The 15,026-nt window shown below is 51.2% G+C and overlaps 1 protein-coding gene across 5 annotated transcripts in view; it reads right to left on the reverse strand.

The window, feature by feature from the left end:
• Positions 1–15,026, reverse strand: part of TFPI (tissue factor pathway inhibitor) — a 71,915-nt gene that overhangs the window by 40,441 nt on the left and 16,448 nt on the right. For all 5 annotated transcript variants that reach the window (XM_070731909.1, XM_070731910.1, XM_070731912.1 and 2 more), the window contains exon 2: positions 1,319–1,438. In XM_070731909.1, the coding sequence (XP_070588010.1) occupies positions 1,319–1,433 (115 nt within the window). In that variant the 5' untranslated portion in view covers positions 1,434–1,438. The remainder of the gene's footprint in view (positions 1–1,318; positions 1,439–15,026) is intronic.

The following is a 15,026-nucleotide window of genomic DNA, read 5'->3' on the forward strand; positions in this document are numbered from 1 at the left end:
GCTCTGCCTATTTCTTACTCCAATAAAATGAGCCTCGTGCATGTGGTTTTTTCTAAGTGCATTGTTTTTACTAACCCAAATCGAATGTCCTTGCAGAAGATGACAACTCTTTAATTCTACAATCATAACTAAATGATCACCTATTTATGATAAGCTGACATGACAGGAAAAAATATTCAGTACTCTTTCCTATGGATGATTGTTCTGTTGTCTCCCAAGTGAAATGCTTCGTGTCTATATATTCTATTTATATTCTATTTATACAGTTCATCACAAGACTCTGTTCAAATTATTCTTGTTGATGAGCATTATCAAGGCAAAACAGCTTGTCGCATTGAGAGAAAATGAGTCTCTTTTTTGTCTCCATCATAAGCTTGATTTGACAACTTGCCACCCACCCAACACCCACGCCTGCTAAAAGCTTTTCCTGCTAGACAAGTTGAATCTCCAAGCAGTGATGTTAATAAGTTATGGACTTTCACCCTTTACAAGAAAGAGGCAGTTTCAATGGCTGTGACTCATTCCCTTCAGGAAATGCGTCTTTCAAGAGAAACATTACCGGGCATAATTAACATCAAGATCCTCCTTAGAATTGAATTCTGTGTATTCCTAGGAATTTTTTAAAAGTTTGCATTATAAACAAAGTATTGGGGTTTATGTAGCTTTATGGTCATAGCAATTAAGTAGTAGGCCTTTATCTTTTGTGATATTTGCTTTGTAAATAATAAATAGTAAAGTAATGGATAATATCTTTTACACATTCTCTCCGTATATATAATGACAGCTATTTTCTTTTCACACCTGGCGTAATGTTCTTTCTTCTGTTTTTTGGTCAAATAAAATTTGATAGTAATAGGAATTGTCTGGGTAATTTCAAATATTACAATGGTGAACAGGATTATATTTTAATGCCAAAAATGGAAACTCTTGTTTTTAACTACATTAGCTTTAAAACAAAATTCTTCTGTATTTACATTATCTTTCAATTTCATACCTCAAATAAATTTCCGTAATTAATTTATAGGTTAGATAAAATATGCTTTGAAATTAGGTTTGCTGCTAAAAAGGTATTTTGTGAAAAGTACATTCAAAACATATACATATGAATGGATGAAATTGCAGACTAATTGCAAATTAAGACAGAACAGGCTCATGAATTGATAACCAGTGCAATTCAATCGGGGCTGAAAATATTATTACCCATTCATCTTGTAAATGCATACCACAATTAGGAATTGCATTGAATATGCCCCGTTAAACCAGGACATTTTATTTCTCTGTACTGTAGCTTTGTGGGAATAAATAAAAGAGCATTTACCAATAATCTCTGGATGTTCCTCATTCTCTGAAGCTGCAGTCCCATCGCAAAGAACAAATTGGGAGAGAAGATACAAGGTGGCAGTTACAAACATATTGATCCTCCTTCCGCTCATCTTTTCTGAACAAACAAAGGGAAAAAGAAAACCTTTAATGCAAGACAAGGAACATGAGAGCTTTGAAACATCCTTCCTTTCACTGCCAAGGAAAGAAGGTCTTACAGGTGTTACAGTTCAATTCACATCATCATCTACCAGGCCAAGAGAAAAAAGGGCCTGGATAGAAAGGCTTACTTATTATGATGCCTGCACTGAGCACCAGAGCTATGAAAGCTTAACTCAAAAATATTGTTCGTCCTGAGTAAAAGTTGAAAAGCTTGCCCTTGCTTATCCTGAATAAATACCGAGTCTAAAAGAAATGGACTTTGGAGTTTAAGCAAATGAGGTAAATCCTAACGAATTAAATGAATTGAATTTTCATCAGTTTCTCTATTTTTTCTTATATTTGGTGAATTATGCATTCCGGGTGCTCCCTATTAATCCTGGAATTGGCAAAGCATTATAATGGAATGAAATTTCCCCTCCTCACTGCTAATTCCTATTTCACTTATGGTACCTCTATTTTAAGTTCCTGCAGTCCCCTCCATCCAAAGTAATGTATAATGTAGTCTATTGTTTCATACATTTTAATACATTTACATCTCCTCTGAATAAAGGGGGATATATATTCATTTAATACCAGTTAAGGGCTGTATGATGATCTCAATTTAAGAAAAAATAAGATTAAGATTAAATGCAAAAAACACCAAATACTGTAGTTTTATGCTTATTGTAAGCCACCAGAGTTGCTTAAGATGGGTGGCCATATATATGTCTTCATTGGAAATGAAGACAGGGTGGATAGCATCTCCCTTTTTAGGGTCAACCATAAAGTATAAATGAGTTCTGAAATATAGCCCAGATTAGCACTGCATAGAGTAGGCCTGAGAAAAGATTCAGAGATGCTTCTATACTTGCAAAGATCAGAATTGTGCAGGCAAAGTGAGGCTGTGTCAAAAAGAAAAATGAACTTTGAAAAAGCAGAACAGAAAAGCGTATTCAGGTTTTAGATTTAGTGTTAGAGAAGAGTCCGTAGAATACCATAACATAGACAGCAGCAAACAAATGAATCAACAAACAAGTCCATTCAGAATTCTCACTTGAGGCACAAAGGATCCTATTTTGGACATGTTCTTGGAAATCATAACTCTCTGGATAAATCCATACCACAAGAAAAGGTGGAAAGAAAGACAAGAAGAGAACAACCAACAGCAAGATGATTACAGTTACTTGGCAATTGCAGTAGTACTGAGTATACCATTGCTTTCATCCAGGAAGATGTGGAAGATTAGATTAGAATATCGCCGGCTCGACTTACCGGCCACGGCGCTTTTGCTGAAGGGCCGGGCAGACACCGGACTCTTCATGGCGGCCGCCATTTTGTTTTCGGCCGAAATCTCGCGAGACGAGATTTCGGCCGGGAAAGCCAGGCCCACGTGGCCTGGAATGACGTGGGGACCGGGCGGGGCTTGCTGGCCCTATTTAAGGGCTGCAGGCCCTGGGCCAAGCCTGTTCGCCCGGACCCACTCAAAAGAGCAGACACGTGGCTGTCTGCTCTTGGAGCCTTTCGGCGGCCGCGTGGAGGCGGCCGTCGCTTTGGAGGCCTCGTTGGAAGCTTGAGGTGGCCTGCTCATCGTGGACAGCAGGCTTCGGCCCATCCGAGGCTGGCGGTCTGCCAATTTCCATAGGAGCTCTTGGGCAGCATCGGGCTTTCGGAGGAGTCCCGCGTGAGACCTCCCACCCCCACCCCACTGAAAGGCGGCCGCGTGTTGCGGTCGCCATTTTGAGAGCCTCATCGGAGGCTCGGGGGGAATGTTTTGGGGGGCTTCGGGTCCGGCGGGAAGGCCAGGCCTGGTGCCATTTGGCTTGCCCCCCCCTATTTCTGGGGGGGGATCGTTCTGGTAGCCCCCTTGGGGACGTGGGGGGCTCGGGCGGAGGGCTCGCGTGTGCGGCCCCTACCGTTGCGTGGCCCCCCAAAAAACAGTAAAAATAAATAAACATAAAATAACTGAAAATGGAGGGCAGCTGGGCCCGTGGCGGCAGCTTCCTGCTGCTGCGCTGCCTGTTTGGGCAGAGGCCTTTTGCTGCCCTCTTGGGGGCCCGGGTGGCCCCGGTTCCTTCATGTGTAAAATAAGAACCATGTACACAAGATTATAATAATAATAATGGGACTGATGATGGTTGCAATTATTTCATATATTTATATGGAACCATGGACATATAACGGCAAGAGTAGACCCATTGGCCCCTCTGGTCTGCCCTTGTTCTGTTCTGTATTTTATCTTGGGATGGATATATGTTTATCCCAGGCATGTTTGAATTCTGTTGCTGTGGATTCATCTGCCGGGCCTGCTGGAAGTTTGTTCCAAGCCTTTGCTATTTCAGTGAAGTCATGGACACACTTCGTTACAGTTATGGTCTAACTTACTTATTTAAATATTGTTGCCACTCAGTCCCAGTTTCTTGGGGTTTTTTGTTTGGGGGGGGGACACCTGTACCCAGGTTTGCCCCCCCCCCTGGCTCCTAGTGCGGGAACACAGGCCCCTGGGGCTGCTTTTGCCAGGGCCTGGTGTGTCGGGGGCGGGGGGTTTGACCCCACCAACCCAGGCCGTAGGGCCTTCGTCCCTTTTGACGGCTTAACCGTCGGGGCCAGGGAGCTTGGACATGGGGGCCACCACAGTGTGGGACCCGTTCACTGCATGTCATGGGTTTGCTGCAGAGGGGCTTGTTTCCCCCCTTTTGTATGTACAGCCATGCGTGTGGGAAGGCGGGGCTCCCATGCCGCTTCAATGTGCCCCTGCCCCTAAAAGGGGGCGGTTAGGAGGGGAGGGGGTCCAGGGTACAAACCCCACCTACTGGGGGGAAAGCTGGGCCCTGCCCAATTATTTACAAAACAACTACAATAACAACATTGGGGTTGGTTGATGGACGACCACCCTCGCTCGAGAGCGGCCGCTCTCTTGCTAGGTTTCTCCAAGGGATTTAGGATCCCTTACATGGGTTCGAGCAAGCCTTGGGGTTCAACAACCTCAGGTTGGTTGTGGGGCATGACGGCATTGTTCGGTCGGAATAGCATAAGAGGAGGCCAGGGGGAGGGGCCTTGGGCCCTTCCCGGAGCCGCCCTTCCCGAGTCTTGGGGTCTCCCCATTAGGGGGGTCCCCTGAAAGGTGGGTGATGAATTTAGGTTGATTCACCACTTGTCTTTTCTTAAAAGGGAGTTTGTGAGGGAGTTCGTTCCTGACAAACTTTATTTAGTCCGGCTCGCATCCTTGATGCGGTCGTGGCCATGGTAAGGCAGTGTGGGGTTGGAGCCCTTATGGATAAATGCGACTTTAAGTCAGCATCCCGGCTCTTCCCCATGCACCCGGTCGGCTTCAGGCTTCTGGGCTTCCATTTCATAGGTGTTTTTATGTGGTCGGGGTTTTACCCACGGGTGGCTCCGTCTCTTGCTCTCTTTTGGGCGAGCTCGAGCACCTTACTGGAGTGGGCGCTCAGGAGGCGCAGCGGTCTGGGCTCGGCGTTCACTACCTCGAGGGTTTCTTGGGGGCGGGGACTGCGCGGGCAGAGCACTGCTTTGCTCTGCTGCGGGTCTTCGAAGCCCTTTGGCTCTGTTGGGGGTGCCTTTAGCCCCTGCGGGGACCGAGGGCCCCGCCACTGGGATTACCTTCCTCGGTATTGAATTGGACTCGAAGGTGCAATCTTCTAGATTGCCCCTGGACAAGTTGACTGAAATTAGGAATAACCTTGGTACGGTTCTGGGCTGCAAGAAGGTCACCCTTTGGCAGCTCCAGGACCTAGTTGGGATACTTAATTTAGCCCGCCGGGTCGTGGTGCCGGGCAGGGCTTTTTCTAGGAGGTTATATGCTGCGATGAAGGGGTTCCTTTGCCCCATCATCGTACCCGCTTATGTGCAGGGGTCAGGGCTGACCTCTGCGTGTGGCGGGGGTTCTTAGAAAGTTTTAAGGGGTTGTCTTTTGGAGGCAGGAGCTTCTTTGGAAGCTGCATCGCAGTTGTGTTCTGACGATGCAGGGACCTGTGTCAGGTGTAGGGTCGTGTTAGGTGACCAGTTGTGCTGGTCTGCGTGGCCTCCAGCATGGAGGGCCTCTTCATGGGTTAAGGATTTGACCTTTTTGGGAGCTCTTCCCCTTGATAGTGGCCCTAGAGCTTTGGGGTGAGCAGTTGGGCAAGACTGTGCATTTTGGTGTGACAGCCTAGTGGTTGTCCACGTTGTGAACCCCCTGTCCTCTAAGAGTGACAGGGTTATGAGGCTTTTCCGCCATTTTGTGCACAGGTCCTTGTCCCTGAACACATTGTTTTGTCTAGGCATGTTCCCGGGTTAGATAACGGGGTTGCTGACGCCTTGTCCCGTGGTCAGTTTTCCCGGTTTCGGACCCTGGCCCCGTGGGCACGGGTGTCGCCAGAGGTTTTGTTTTCCGGTCCACCTTTGGAGCCTAGGTGGGCTCCTGGGCAGTGGAGATTAGAGGCTTGCTGGGCTACGGCACTCTCGGGAGTGTATGGCACTCTGGGGGGCTTAGCAGCAGGCAGGTGAAGAGTTTGGGGATTGCAGGCAGTATACGGGTTACCCCTATAGCTGGCCTGCCCCAGTTGTGTACCTGGCCATATTTGTGTCCAGCTTAGGCAGCGTGGCCTTTCGGTTAGGACTATTAGGTCCAGGTTGGCCGGCTTCGCCTTGTTTAAGGCGGGGGCAGGGTTATTGGTTTTATGGCATCTTCCGCAGTGTGACAGTGCGGGAAAGTTGGGCCGGGGCCGCATTGCGGGACGCCGGGTCAATTTAGTGCCTTCCATCCCATTACTTCAGTAGGTGGGTGCTAGTATGTAGGGTTTGGCCAGGCCAAGTATGGATCCCGCCATTCGGGAACGCTCGTTCTCGAGAGGCGCTGCCACTAGTGCGGCAACGGCGTTCTCGATACGGAGGATTCGGGAAGTCGCCCGCCGGCGGTCAACGGCCTGTTTTTTAGGATACGAACGGCCTGTTGAGGGTCCGGGTAAGATCTTAGGCCAGGTTCCTCCTTTGGTCCCCTTCTATTCATCCCGCCAGGACGCGTCCGACGGTGTTGCTTGGGGTCATGAGCGCTCCGAGACCACTCAGCAACAAGTTACCGTCGGGGGTGGGGACCCTGCCGCTGTGGCGGCTGGGTCCTGGTTGTCTGGCGGGAGAGACGGGGTGTGCGGTGGGACGGGCGTTTCTGCCGTGGTGCTGGGAGGGCGGCATCCCATTGCTGCGCCCAGGTGGTCCTGGGAGGGCGGCATCCCATTGCTGCGCCCAGGAGGTGCTGGGAGGGCGACATCCCTTTGTTGCGCCCAGTTGGTCCTGGGAGGGCGGCATCCCATTGCTGCGCCCAGGTGGTGTCGGGGGGCGGCATCCCATTGCTGCCCCCAGTTGGGCTGGGAGGGTGGCATTTCATTGCTGCGCCCAGTCGGTGGCCAGGGGCGGCATCCCATCGTTGCGCTCAGAGGTGTGCTGGGAGGGCGGCATCCCATTGCTGCGCCCAGTTGGTGCTGGGAGGGCGGCATCCCATTGCTGCGCCCAGTCGGTGCCGGGGGTCGGCATCCCATTGCTGCGCCTGGATTGTGCTGGGAGGGCGGCATTCCATTGCTGCGCCCAGTTGGTGCTGGGAGGGCGGCATCCCAGTGCTGCGCCCAGTTGGTGCCGGGGGCGGCATCCCATTGCTGTGCCTGGATGTGTGCTGGGAGGGCGGCATCCCATTGCTGCGCCCAGTCGGTGCTGGGAGGGCGGCATCCCATTGCTGCGCCCAGTTGGTGCCGGGGGCGGCATCCCATTGCTGTGCCTGGATGTGTGCTGGGAGGGCGGCATCCCATTGCTGCGCCCAGTTGGTGCTGGGAGGGCGGCATCCCATTGCTGCGCCCAGATGGTACTGGGAGGGCTGCATCCTCTGGCGGCGCCCAGGTAGTGGGTCTTGCACCTCGGTGGCAAGGACCTGGTGGGCCTGGGGGTTTACTTCAGATCTGCCAGGCTCGCGTAGCCTGCGGTGGCTTCGCACTGGGTGGCCCTCCGCGCAGGGAGGTGGTCGAGATCCTCACGGGGATCGCTTGGTGGGACGCCATTTCCCTTAGGGCCCTTCACCGGGTTAGGAGGGGAGTTAAGGCCCTGGGTACGGTAGTCAGAGGGTTAGGCGGGGTGGTTGTTGGCCCATCCCCGCATCACCATAGATCAGCTGTGGCTTCACCTGGCTGCTGGTCTTCCTCTGTCAGAACTGAGGAACACCTCTTTCTTACAGGACCTGCAGTGTCTCTGCGTGAGCTGGCGCAGTTAGAGGGGGGAGTCGGGGGGCCAAGATAGAGATCTGACCCCCGCTCCGTGGCAGGTTAGGGGCGGAAATCTGGGTGGTGGTTCAGCAACTGCGCGTTCTCCCTTGGGCATCTTTGGGGATGATTGACAGGTTCTCTCCAAGCCCATGGTGGGTGCTACCTGCGCACTTGGGGGGAACCTGTCTTTGGGTCCCGCTATTGAAGTCCCAGGGTAGGGGTGAGCCGGCGGGACCCCCCTCATGCGAGTGCATGGCAGGGTCTCAGGTGAGGGAGAGGTCCCTCACCTGGACCAGCATCGAGCTACGCCCTTAGTTGCCCAGGAATGTTGACCTTTTACGTCATTTCCGCCCCGGAAGTGTTTGTTTGACCCTGCAGGTCCACTGTTTCCGGGTCATAGTTGAATATGCTGATTTATGCAAATTTATGCTAATTCATGCTAATTTATTTAATAAATTATGCAAATTTATTTTAATAAAAAATGACCCAAGTTTAAATCCAGCTCTGGTGTCCGTGTCGTTACTCCGTCTCTTCTGCAATATCGCCGGCTCGACTTACCGGCCACGGCGCTTTTGCTGAAGGGCCGGGCAGACACCGGACTCTTCATGGCGGCCGCCATTTTGTTTTCGGCCGAAATCTCGCGAGACGAGATTTCGGCCGGGAAAGCCAGGCCCACGTGGCCTGGAATGACGTGGGGACCGGGCGGGGCTTGCTGGTCCTATTTAAGGGCTGCAGGCCCTGGGCCAAGCCTGTTCGCCCGGACCCACTCAAAAGAGCAGACACCCACCCGCCCTTCCCTAATTTGCAGTGTGCTATTGGTGGGTCGCCCTCGGGGGCCGAATGGGAATTTTTTGCAGCCTCGCCCATTTGGCATGGCTGTTTTTTCGCCCATTCCACACTGGGGAGATGGATGTGCGGTTAGGGGGTGCTTGCATTCAATAGGTTAATTGGCTTACCTTTGGTCATTTGGGTAGGCAGGTTAGGGGCGGAAATCTGGGTGGTGGTTCAGCAACTGCGCGTTCTCCCTTGGGCATCTTTGGGGATGATTGACAGGTTCTCTCCAAGCCCATGGTGGGTGCTACCTGCGCACTTGGGGGGAACCTGTCTTTGGGTCCCGCTATTGAAGTCCCAGGGTAGGGGTGAGCCGGCGGGACCCCCCTCATGCGAGTGCATGGCAGGGTCTCAGGTGAGGGAGAGGTCCCTCACCTGGACCAGCATCGAGCTACGCCCTTAGTTGCCCAGGAATGTTGACCTTTTACGTCATTTCCGCCCCGGAAGTGTTTGTTTGACCCTGCAGGTCCACTGTTTCCGGGTCATAGTTGAATATGCTGATTTATGCAAATTTATGCTAATTCATGCTAATTTATTTAATAAATTATGCAAATTTATTTTAATAAAAAATGACCCAAGTTTAAATCCAGCTCTGGTGTCCGTGTCGTTACTCCGTCTCTTCTGCAAAAGACAATCCAAGAGCAGATCTATCTCTGCGGTTGCTCGAACTGACACTAACACTGGCACTTAGTCAGTCAGTCAGTTAATCAATCAAGCAGTCAATCAATCAATCAATCAATCAATCAATCAATCAATCAATCAATCAAATGCAACACAGGACTATCATACCCTTGGGCAAGGAAGCTGTTCTGATAGGAATTCATCTTGAAACCCACTCACTGCTGCAATATGCTTGATGTGGTCATTTTGAAAATGATTCAGAAGCTCAAATTGGTGCAGAATACAGCAACCAGGCTAGTTACTGGGAAAGCTCACTCTAAAATTTTTTATCCCATCTCATGATCACATCTGGACGGTACCTAAATCTAATGTATGGTACCTAAATCTAATGACTAAATAAATATTCAAATAAGGATCTCAAATTAGGACTATCAAGAGCAGAGATCTGCAACCTTTCCAGCTTTGTGGACCAGTGGCGACGGCGTGTGTGTGTGTGTGTGTGTGTGTGTGTATTGTTTTGCACACATGTACCACTTGTGCAAATGAGGCTTGGTGCACTCAACTATCATTAACGTGGCATGGTTCTGAATGGGCCATGGCCCGGCATTGGACTGCAATCAGGGACTGGGGACCCCTACTCTAGAAGTCAGTGAAAGTCTTTAACTTAAATATATTTTGCTTAGGAATCTGACATACTTTCACAGTACTTCAGAAACCACATTCAATCTGTTCCACAAAAGTATGTGAAGATAAGTCTGCTCCTTTTCTTTCCTTTTCCCCCTTTATCAGCAGGACAAAAATGCTTATCTTTAACTAAGATTACTTTCCTAGTGCTCTATTTGTCCTCATGAAACCTGTATCTGTAACCTCGGCCATACTTCAAGAGACAAAAAATAATTATGCTTAAATAAGAGAGAGACTGTCTGTCTCCTGTATGCTTAAACAAAAAACAAAACAATATTTAATAATAAAAAAGTTTAGAATTAATATAAATATTTCTGAGATACTGATATGCTCTACGAATACATTTTCTAATCAAAAGAATTAAGTCCAAATTGGAAGGAGAGAAACAGGACATTTCTTTTTTTTCCAAGTAATCCAATAATATTGGTTATTAGATTAAGAGTGAGACTGTCTCTTTTTTATTTGGGTATTTTTGTAAATTAGCTAGAAGCATACTAAGATTTTTATATCATTGGAATTTTAATACTTGAATGTCATTATGTTCAATAATGTATTACCCCAATAAAACATACACAAATGTAAAATATACATTTATTAATCACATTTATATAAGCGCCCAACTCACTAAATGCAACTTGTTCAATAATACTTATTTTTGCCCAGGTTTGATCAAATGGGGTTTCTCTATAATTTGCAGAACTCTGCACTGCTTGATGGAAGAACATGGAGATTTTCAAAAGTTATTTGTAACGCACTGTCTGCAAATCTGTATACTGTTAATGTGTAGATGACAAAGTTGGATGTGAAATTACCCAAAAAGGTACTCTCTCTTTTTTTGTCATTCTTCTGGAAAGTATACCTTCAAAATCTCTTCCATGTTTTTGCACAGACAGGAATAGCTCCAGAAGAGAAAAGTAAAACACTATCAATGGCAGGATTTCCCCCAGTAAAATTATTCTATTGACTTTTTTTTCTTTGAAAGTTTTATTATCTTGTCTGCTCATTGGTTCCTGAAAATCTAGGCTAGTGACAAAATTAATGTTTTGATAAAATAGCGCCGGCGGACTAACCCGCCGGCGCCTTTTGCAGGAGGGTCGGGCCGACACCGGATGCCTGGCAGCCGCCATTTTGGATCTCGGCCGAAGTCTCGCAAGAGTGCGAGACTTCGGCTGAGAATCAGGCCAGGGTGGCCTGATTGCTGACGTGTCCGGGCGGGGCTTGCTGGCCCTATATAAGGGCGTGCAGGCCCGGCATCGGCCTTTTCGCCCGGACTTCATCAGCTAAGCAGACCCGGCTGGGTGTCTGCTTGCGCCGGCCATTTTGGGCGGCCTCGTGTTGCGGCCGCCATTTTGTGGCCTTGTTCCTGTCCGGCGAGAAGGCTCTTTGACGCGGCGGGAGCCGCTTCTCCTTAGCGGAGCCGGCATTTCGCTGGTTGCCGCTCCTGGTTTGGAGTTGTGGGCAGCGGGCCGGAGACTGGGCTCGCTGTTGATAGCGTGCGGCCCCATCCTCGGGCGCGGGGGTGGCGGGTTGGGCTGAATCAGCCTGCGCACAGTGGTTACTGGGCCTCCCTAGTGTGGCAGTGTCACTGCTGCTTCACGGCCCGCTTTTGGGAGGAGGCCAGCAGTTGTGTTTTGTGGGGCTGGTGGTTTCTTTGGCACCAGCCTCCCCTTTTTGGTTTATTCAAAAAATTAATACTTATAGTGAATAAATAATACAAATTTAGCATCAATGGGCCCTAAGAAGTGCAAGGCTGCGGCCACGCCGGCACAGCAGGTTGCTAGGCCCAGGAGGGTGGCAAGGCCTTTGGCTCGGGCCAGGGCAAGCATGGAGGGGGCCCCCGGGGAGGTCCCGCAGGAGGGAATCGGTTGGGTGCCACCTGGTGCCCAACTGGATATGTCTTCTTCCCTCTCTTGGGCCAGGGTCCTCGAGCGCCTGGATGACCTGGAGCGGTGGAGGACCGGGTCCGGCACGGGGGATGCCTTTGCACCGGCGGCCCTGGGACGGGATCCGGAGGAGGCTGCAGCCCAGTCGGGGCAGAGGGCCCAGCCCGGGCAGATGACGTCGACGCCGGGCCCTGGTCTCCCGGGCTGCCTTGGATGTCTTCTCCCCCTTTCGGGGCAGGTGAGGTCGCACCACACATGACTTCCCCCTCCATTCCCCCTCCGCTCAGTCAGGCCTCGGTCCCGCTGGGTTTTGCGGGTGGGGCCAATCTTTTTGGGTCTCCGGGGGGCACCTGTAATCAGGTGTGGTCCCCGCCAGTTCCCGTCGCGGTGGCACCACCACCCGGGGGGTGTTTTCCATTAGGGCCCGGGGCGCCGGGGACGGGGGCCTGGGTTCCACCGGCCCCGGCCATCATGCCTCCGCCTCCTTTGTTACCTTACCCATCTGGGTTCATGGGGATGGGGTCTTCCACAGTATGGGACCCTTTCACGAGCATTAGGGCAGGGGCGATCCCGTGCGGGTTGCCGGCCACTCCCCTGGGATTTCACTTGCACCCGTCAGTTAAAGAGGCGATTTGGAGAGGGGATTATGTGGACCTTTTTTCCCTTTTAAATCGGGAGGTCCCTAAGAAGGACAAAGATGTAGTGCCCGGGGAGAAGCCTAAGAAAACTAAGGTCAGTAAGTGTTTCAGCTCTTGGCTGTACGCTTACTTGACCTATGCCTCAGTGGTAATTCAAAGGCAGCCGGCTAGAGCCGCTGCTATGCTCAAATATATCGATCTCATAGCGAGGGCCCACTTTGAGTATAAGGGTACCATATGGCGACATTATGATAAGGGGTTTAGGATGCCGGTGGCGTTTGACCCCATGCTGCCCTGGGACATAGTGGGGCCTGACCTCTGGTTTCAGGCAACCTACATGTCCGGTAAGGAGAGTTGCGACAGGACGGACAGTGGGCACTACATGGAGGAGGAGCCCACGGCTTCTACCCCGGCTAAGGCTGCCACGGGGGGAGCAGGGAAGGGTGCCTTCCCTGCATGTCATGAGTTTGCTGCAAAAGGGGCGTGTTTTCGTCCCTTTTGCAAGTACAAGCATGCGTGTGGGATCTGCGGGGGTCCCCATGCCACTTCAGTGTGTCCCCGCCCAAAAAAGGGGGTGGACAAAAAGGGAGGGGGTCCAGCAAAGCAGCCCCCACCTGCTGGGGGTAAAGGGGCCCAGCCCAATTAATCTTCAGGCTTTAAAGGGTTGGTTGGAGGACTACCACCCTCGCTCGAGAGCGGATGCTCTCCTGCTAGGTTTTTCTGAGGGATTTAGGATCCCTTATATGAGGGTTAGGAAAGCCTTCATGTCCGACAACCTTAGATCGGTTGTGGGACATGAAGACATCGTTAGGGAAAAGATCCGGAAGGAGGTGGCCGAGGGCAGGGTCCTTGGGCCTTTCCCGGAGCCGCCCTTCCCGAATCTTAGGGTGTCCCCATTGGGTGTGGTCCCCAAAAAGGTGAGTGGTGAATTTAGGTTGATTCACCATTTGTCTTTTCCAAAAGGGGAGTCAGTGAATGACTTCATTCCTGACGAACTTTGTTCAGTCCGGTACGCATCCTTCAATGTGGCCGTGGCCATGGTTAGGAAGCGTGGGGTTGGAGCCCTTATGGGTAAATGCGACATTAAGTCGGCATTCCGGCTCCTCCCCATACACCCCGATGACTTTGAGCTCTTGGGCTTCCACTTCGAACGTGGTTTTCATGTGGACAGGGCTTTACCGATGGGTTGCTCTGTTTCATTCTCTCTGTTTGAGAGCTTCAGCACCTTCTTGGAGTGGGCGCTCAGGAGGCGCAGCGGTCGGGGTTCGGTCGTTCACTACCTTGATGATTTCTTGATGGCCGGGCCTGCGCGTTCGGAGCAATGTTTGGCTCTGATGCAGGACTTCGAAGCCCTTTGTGCTCATTTGGGGGTGCCTTTGGCCCCCGAGAAGACCGAGGGCCGTGCCACCAAGATTACCTTTCTGGGTATTGAATTGGACTCAGAGGAGCAATCTTCTAGATTGCCCCTGGATAAATTAGTTAAGATTCGGGGTAAGCTCGATATGGTTCTGGGCTGCAGGAAGGTCACTCTTCGGCAGCTCCAGGAATTAGCGGGGATTCTTAATTTTGCCTGCCGGGTTGCTGTGCCTGGCCGGGCTTTTTCTAGAAGGTTGTACTGTGCGATGAAGGGGCTCCATTTGCCCCATCATCGTACCCTCTTATGCGCAGGGGTCAGGGCTGACCTGTGCGTGTGGCGGGAGTTCTTAGAACGTTTTAACGGGTTGTCCTTTTGGAGGCACGAGCTTCTTTTGGAAGCTGAGTTGCAGTTGTGTTCTGATGCCGCGGGGACTTGTGGCTTTGGGGTTGTGTTATGTGACCAGTAGTGCTGGTCTGCTTGGCCTCCGGAATGGAGGGCCTCCCCCCTGATTAAGGACTTGACCTTTTTAGAGCTCTTTCCCTTGGTAGTGGCCTTAGAGCTTTGGGGGGAGCAGTTTAGGGACAAGACTGTGCACTTTTGGTGTGACAACCTAGCGGTTGTACATGTGGTGAATGCCCTGTCCTCCAAGAGTGACAGGGTCATGCGGCTTGTCCGCCATTTTGTGCGCAGGTCTCTGTCCCTAAACGCATTGTTTTTGGCTAGACATGTCCCCGGGTTAGATAACAGGATTGCTGACGCCTTGTCCTGTGGTCAGTTGTCCAGGTTTTGGACCCTGGCCCTGTGGGCCCACGCATCGCCAGAGGTTTTTCCTGACCACCTTTGGAGCCTGGGCGGGCTCCCGAGCAGTGGAGAGAAGAGGCCTGCAGGGCTATGGCCCTCTCAGTGGCACCAGGCACCCTGAGGACTTATCAGCATGCAGGTAAGGAGTTTGGGGATTTCAGGCAGGATAGGGGTTACCCCCATAGTTGGCCTGCCCCAGTAGAACACCTGGCAGAATTTTGTGTCCAGCTTAGGCAGCGTGGCCTTTCAGTTAGGACAATTCGGTCCAAGTTAGCCGGCCTCGCCTTTCTGTCCAAGGCGGGGGGGTTTAGGGACTTTTCTGGTGACTTCCGCATTTGGAAGATGTTGGAAGGCTGGGTGAGGGAGCGACAGGGGACCCCTTCTGATTCTCGTCAGGCCCTGATGGTACAGCAACTGTCACTGATTAATCAGGCTTTGGAGAGTCTGTGTGCCTCTCTGTACGAGGCCTGTCTTTTTAGGGCAGCGACTTGTGTCATGTTTTTGGGGC

The sequence above is a fragment of the Erythrolamprus reginae genome, chromosome 1, assembly GCF_031021105.1.
Source record: "Erythrolamprus reginae isolate rEryReg1 chromosome 1, rEryReg1.hap1, whole genome shotgun sequence".
NCBI classification, from domain to species: Eukaryota; Metazoa; Chordata; class Lepidosauria; order Squamata; family Dipsadidae; genus Erythrolamprus; species Erythrolamprus reginae.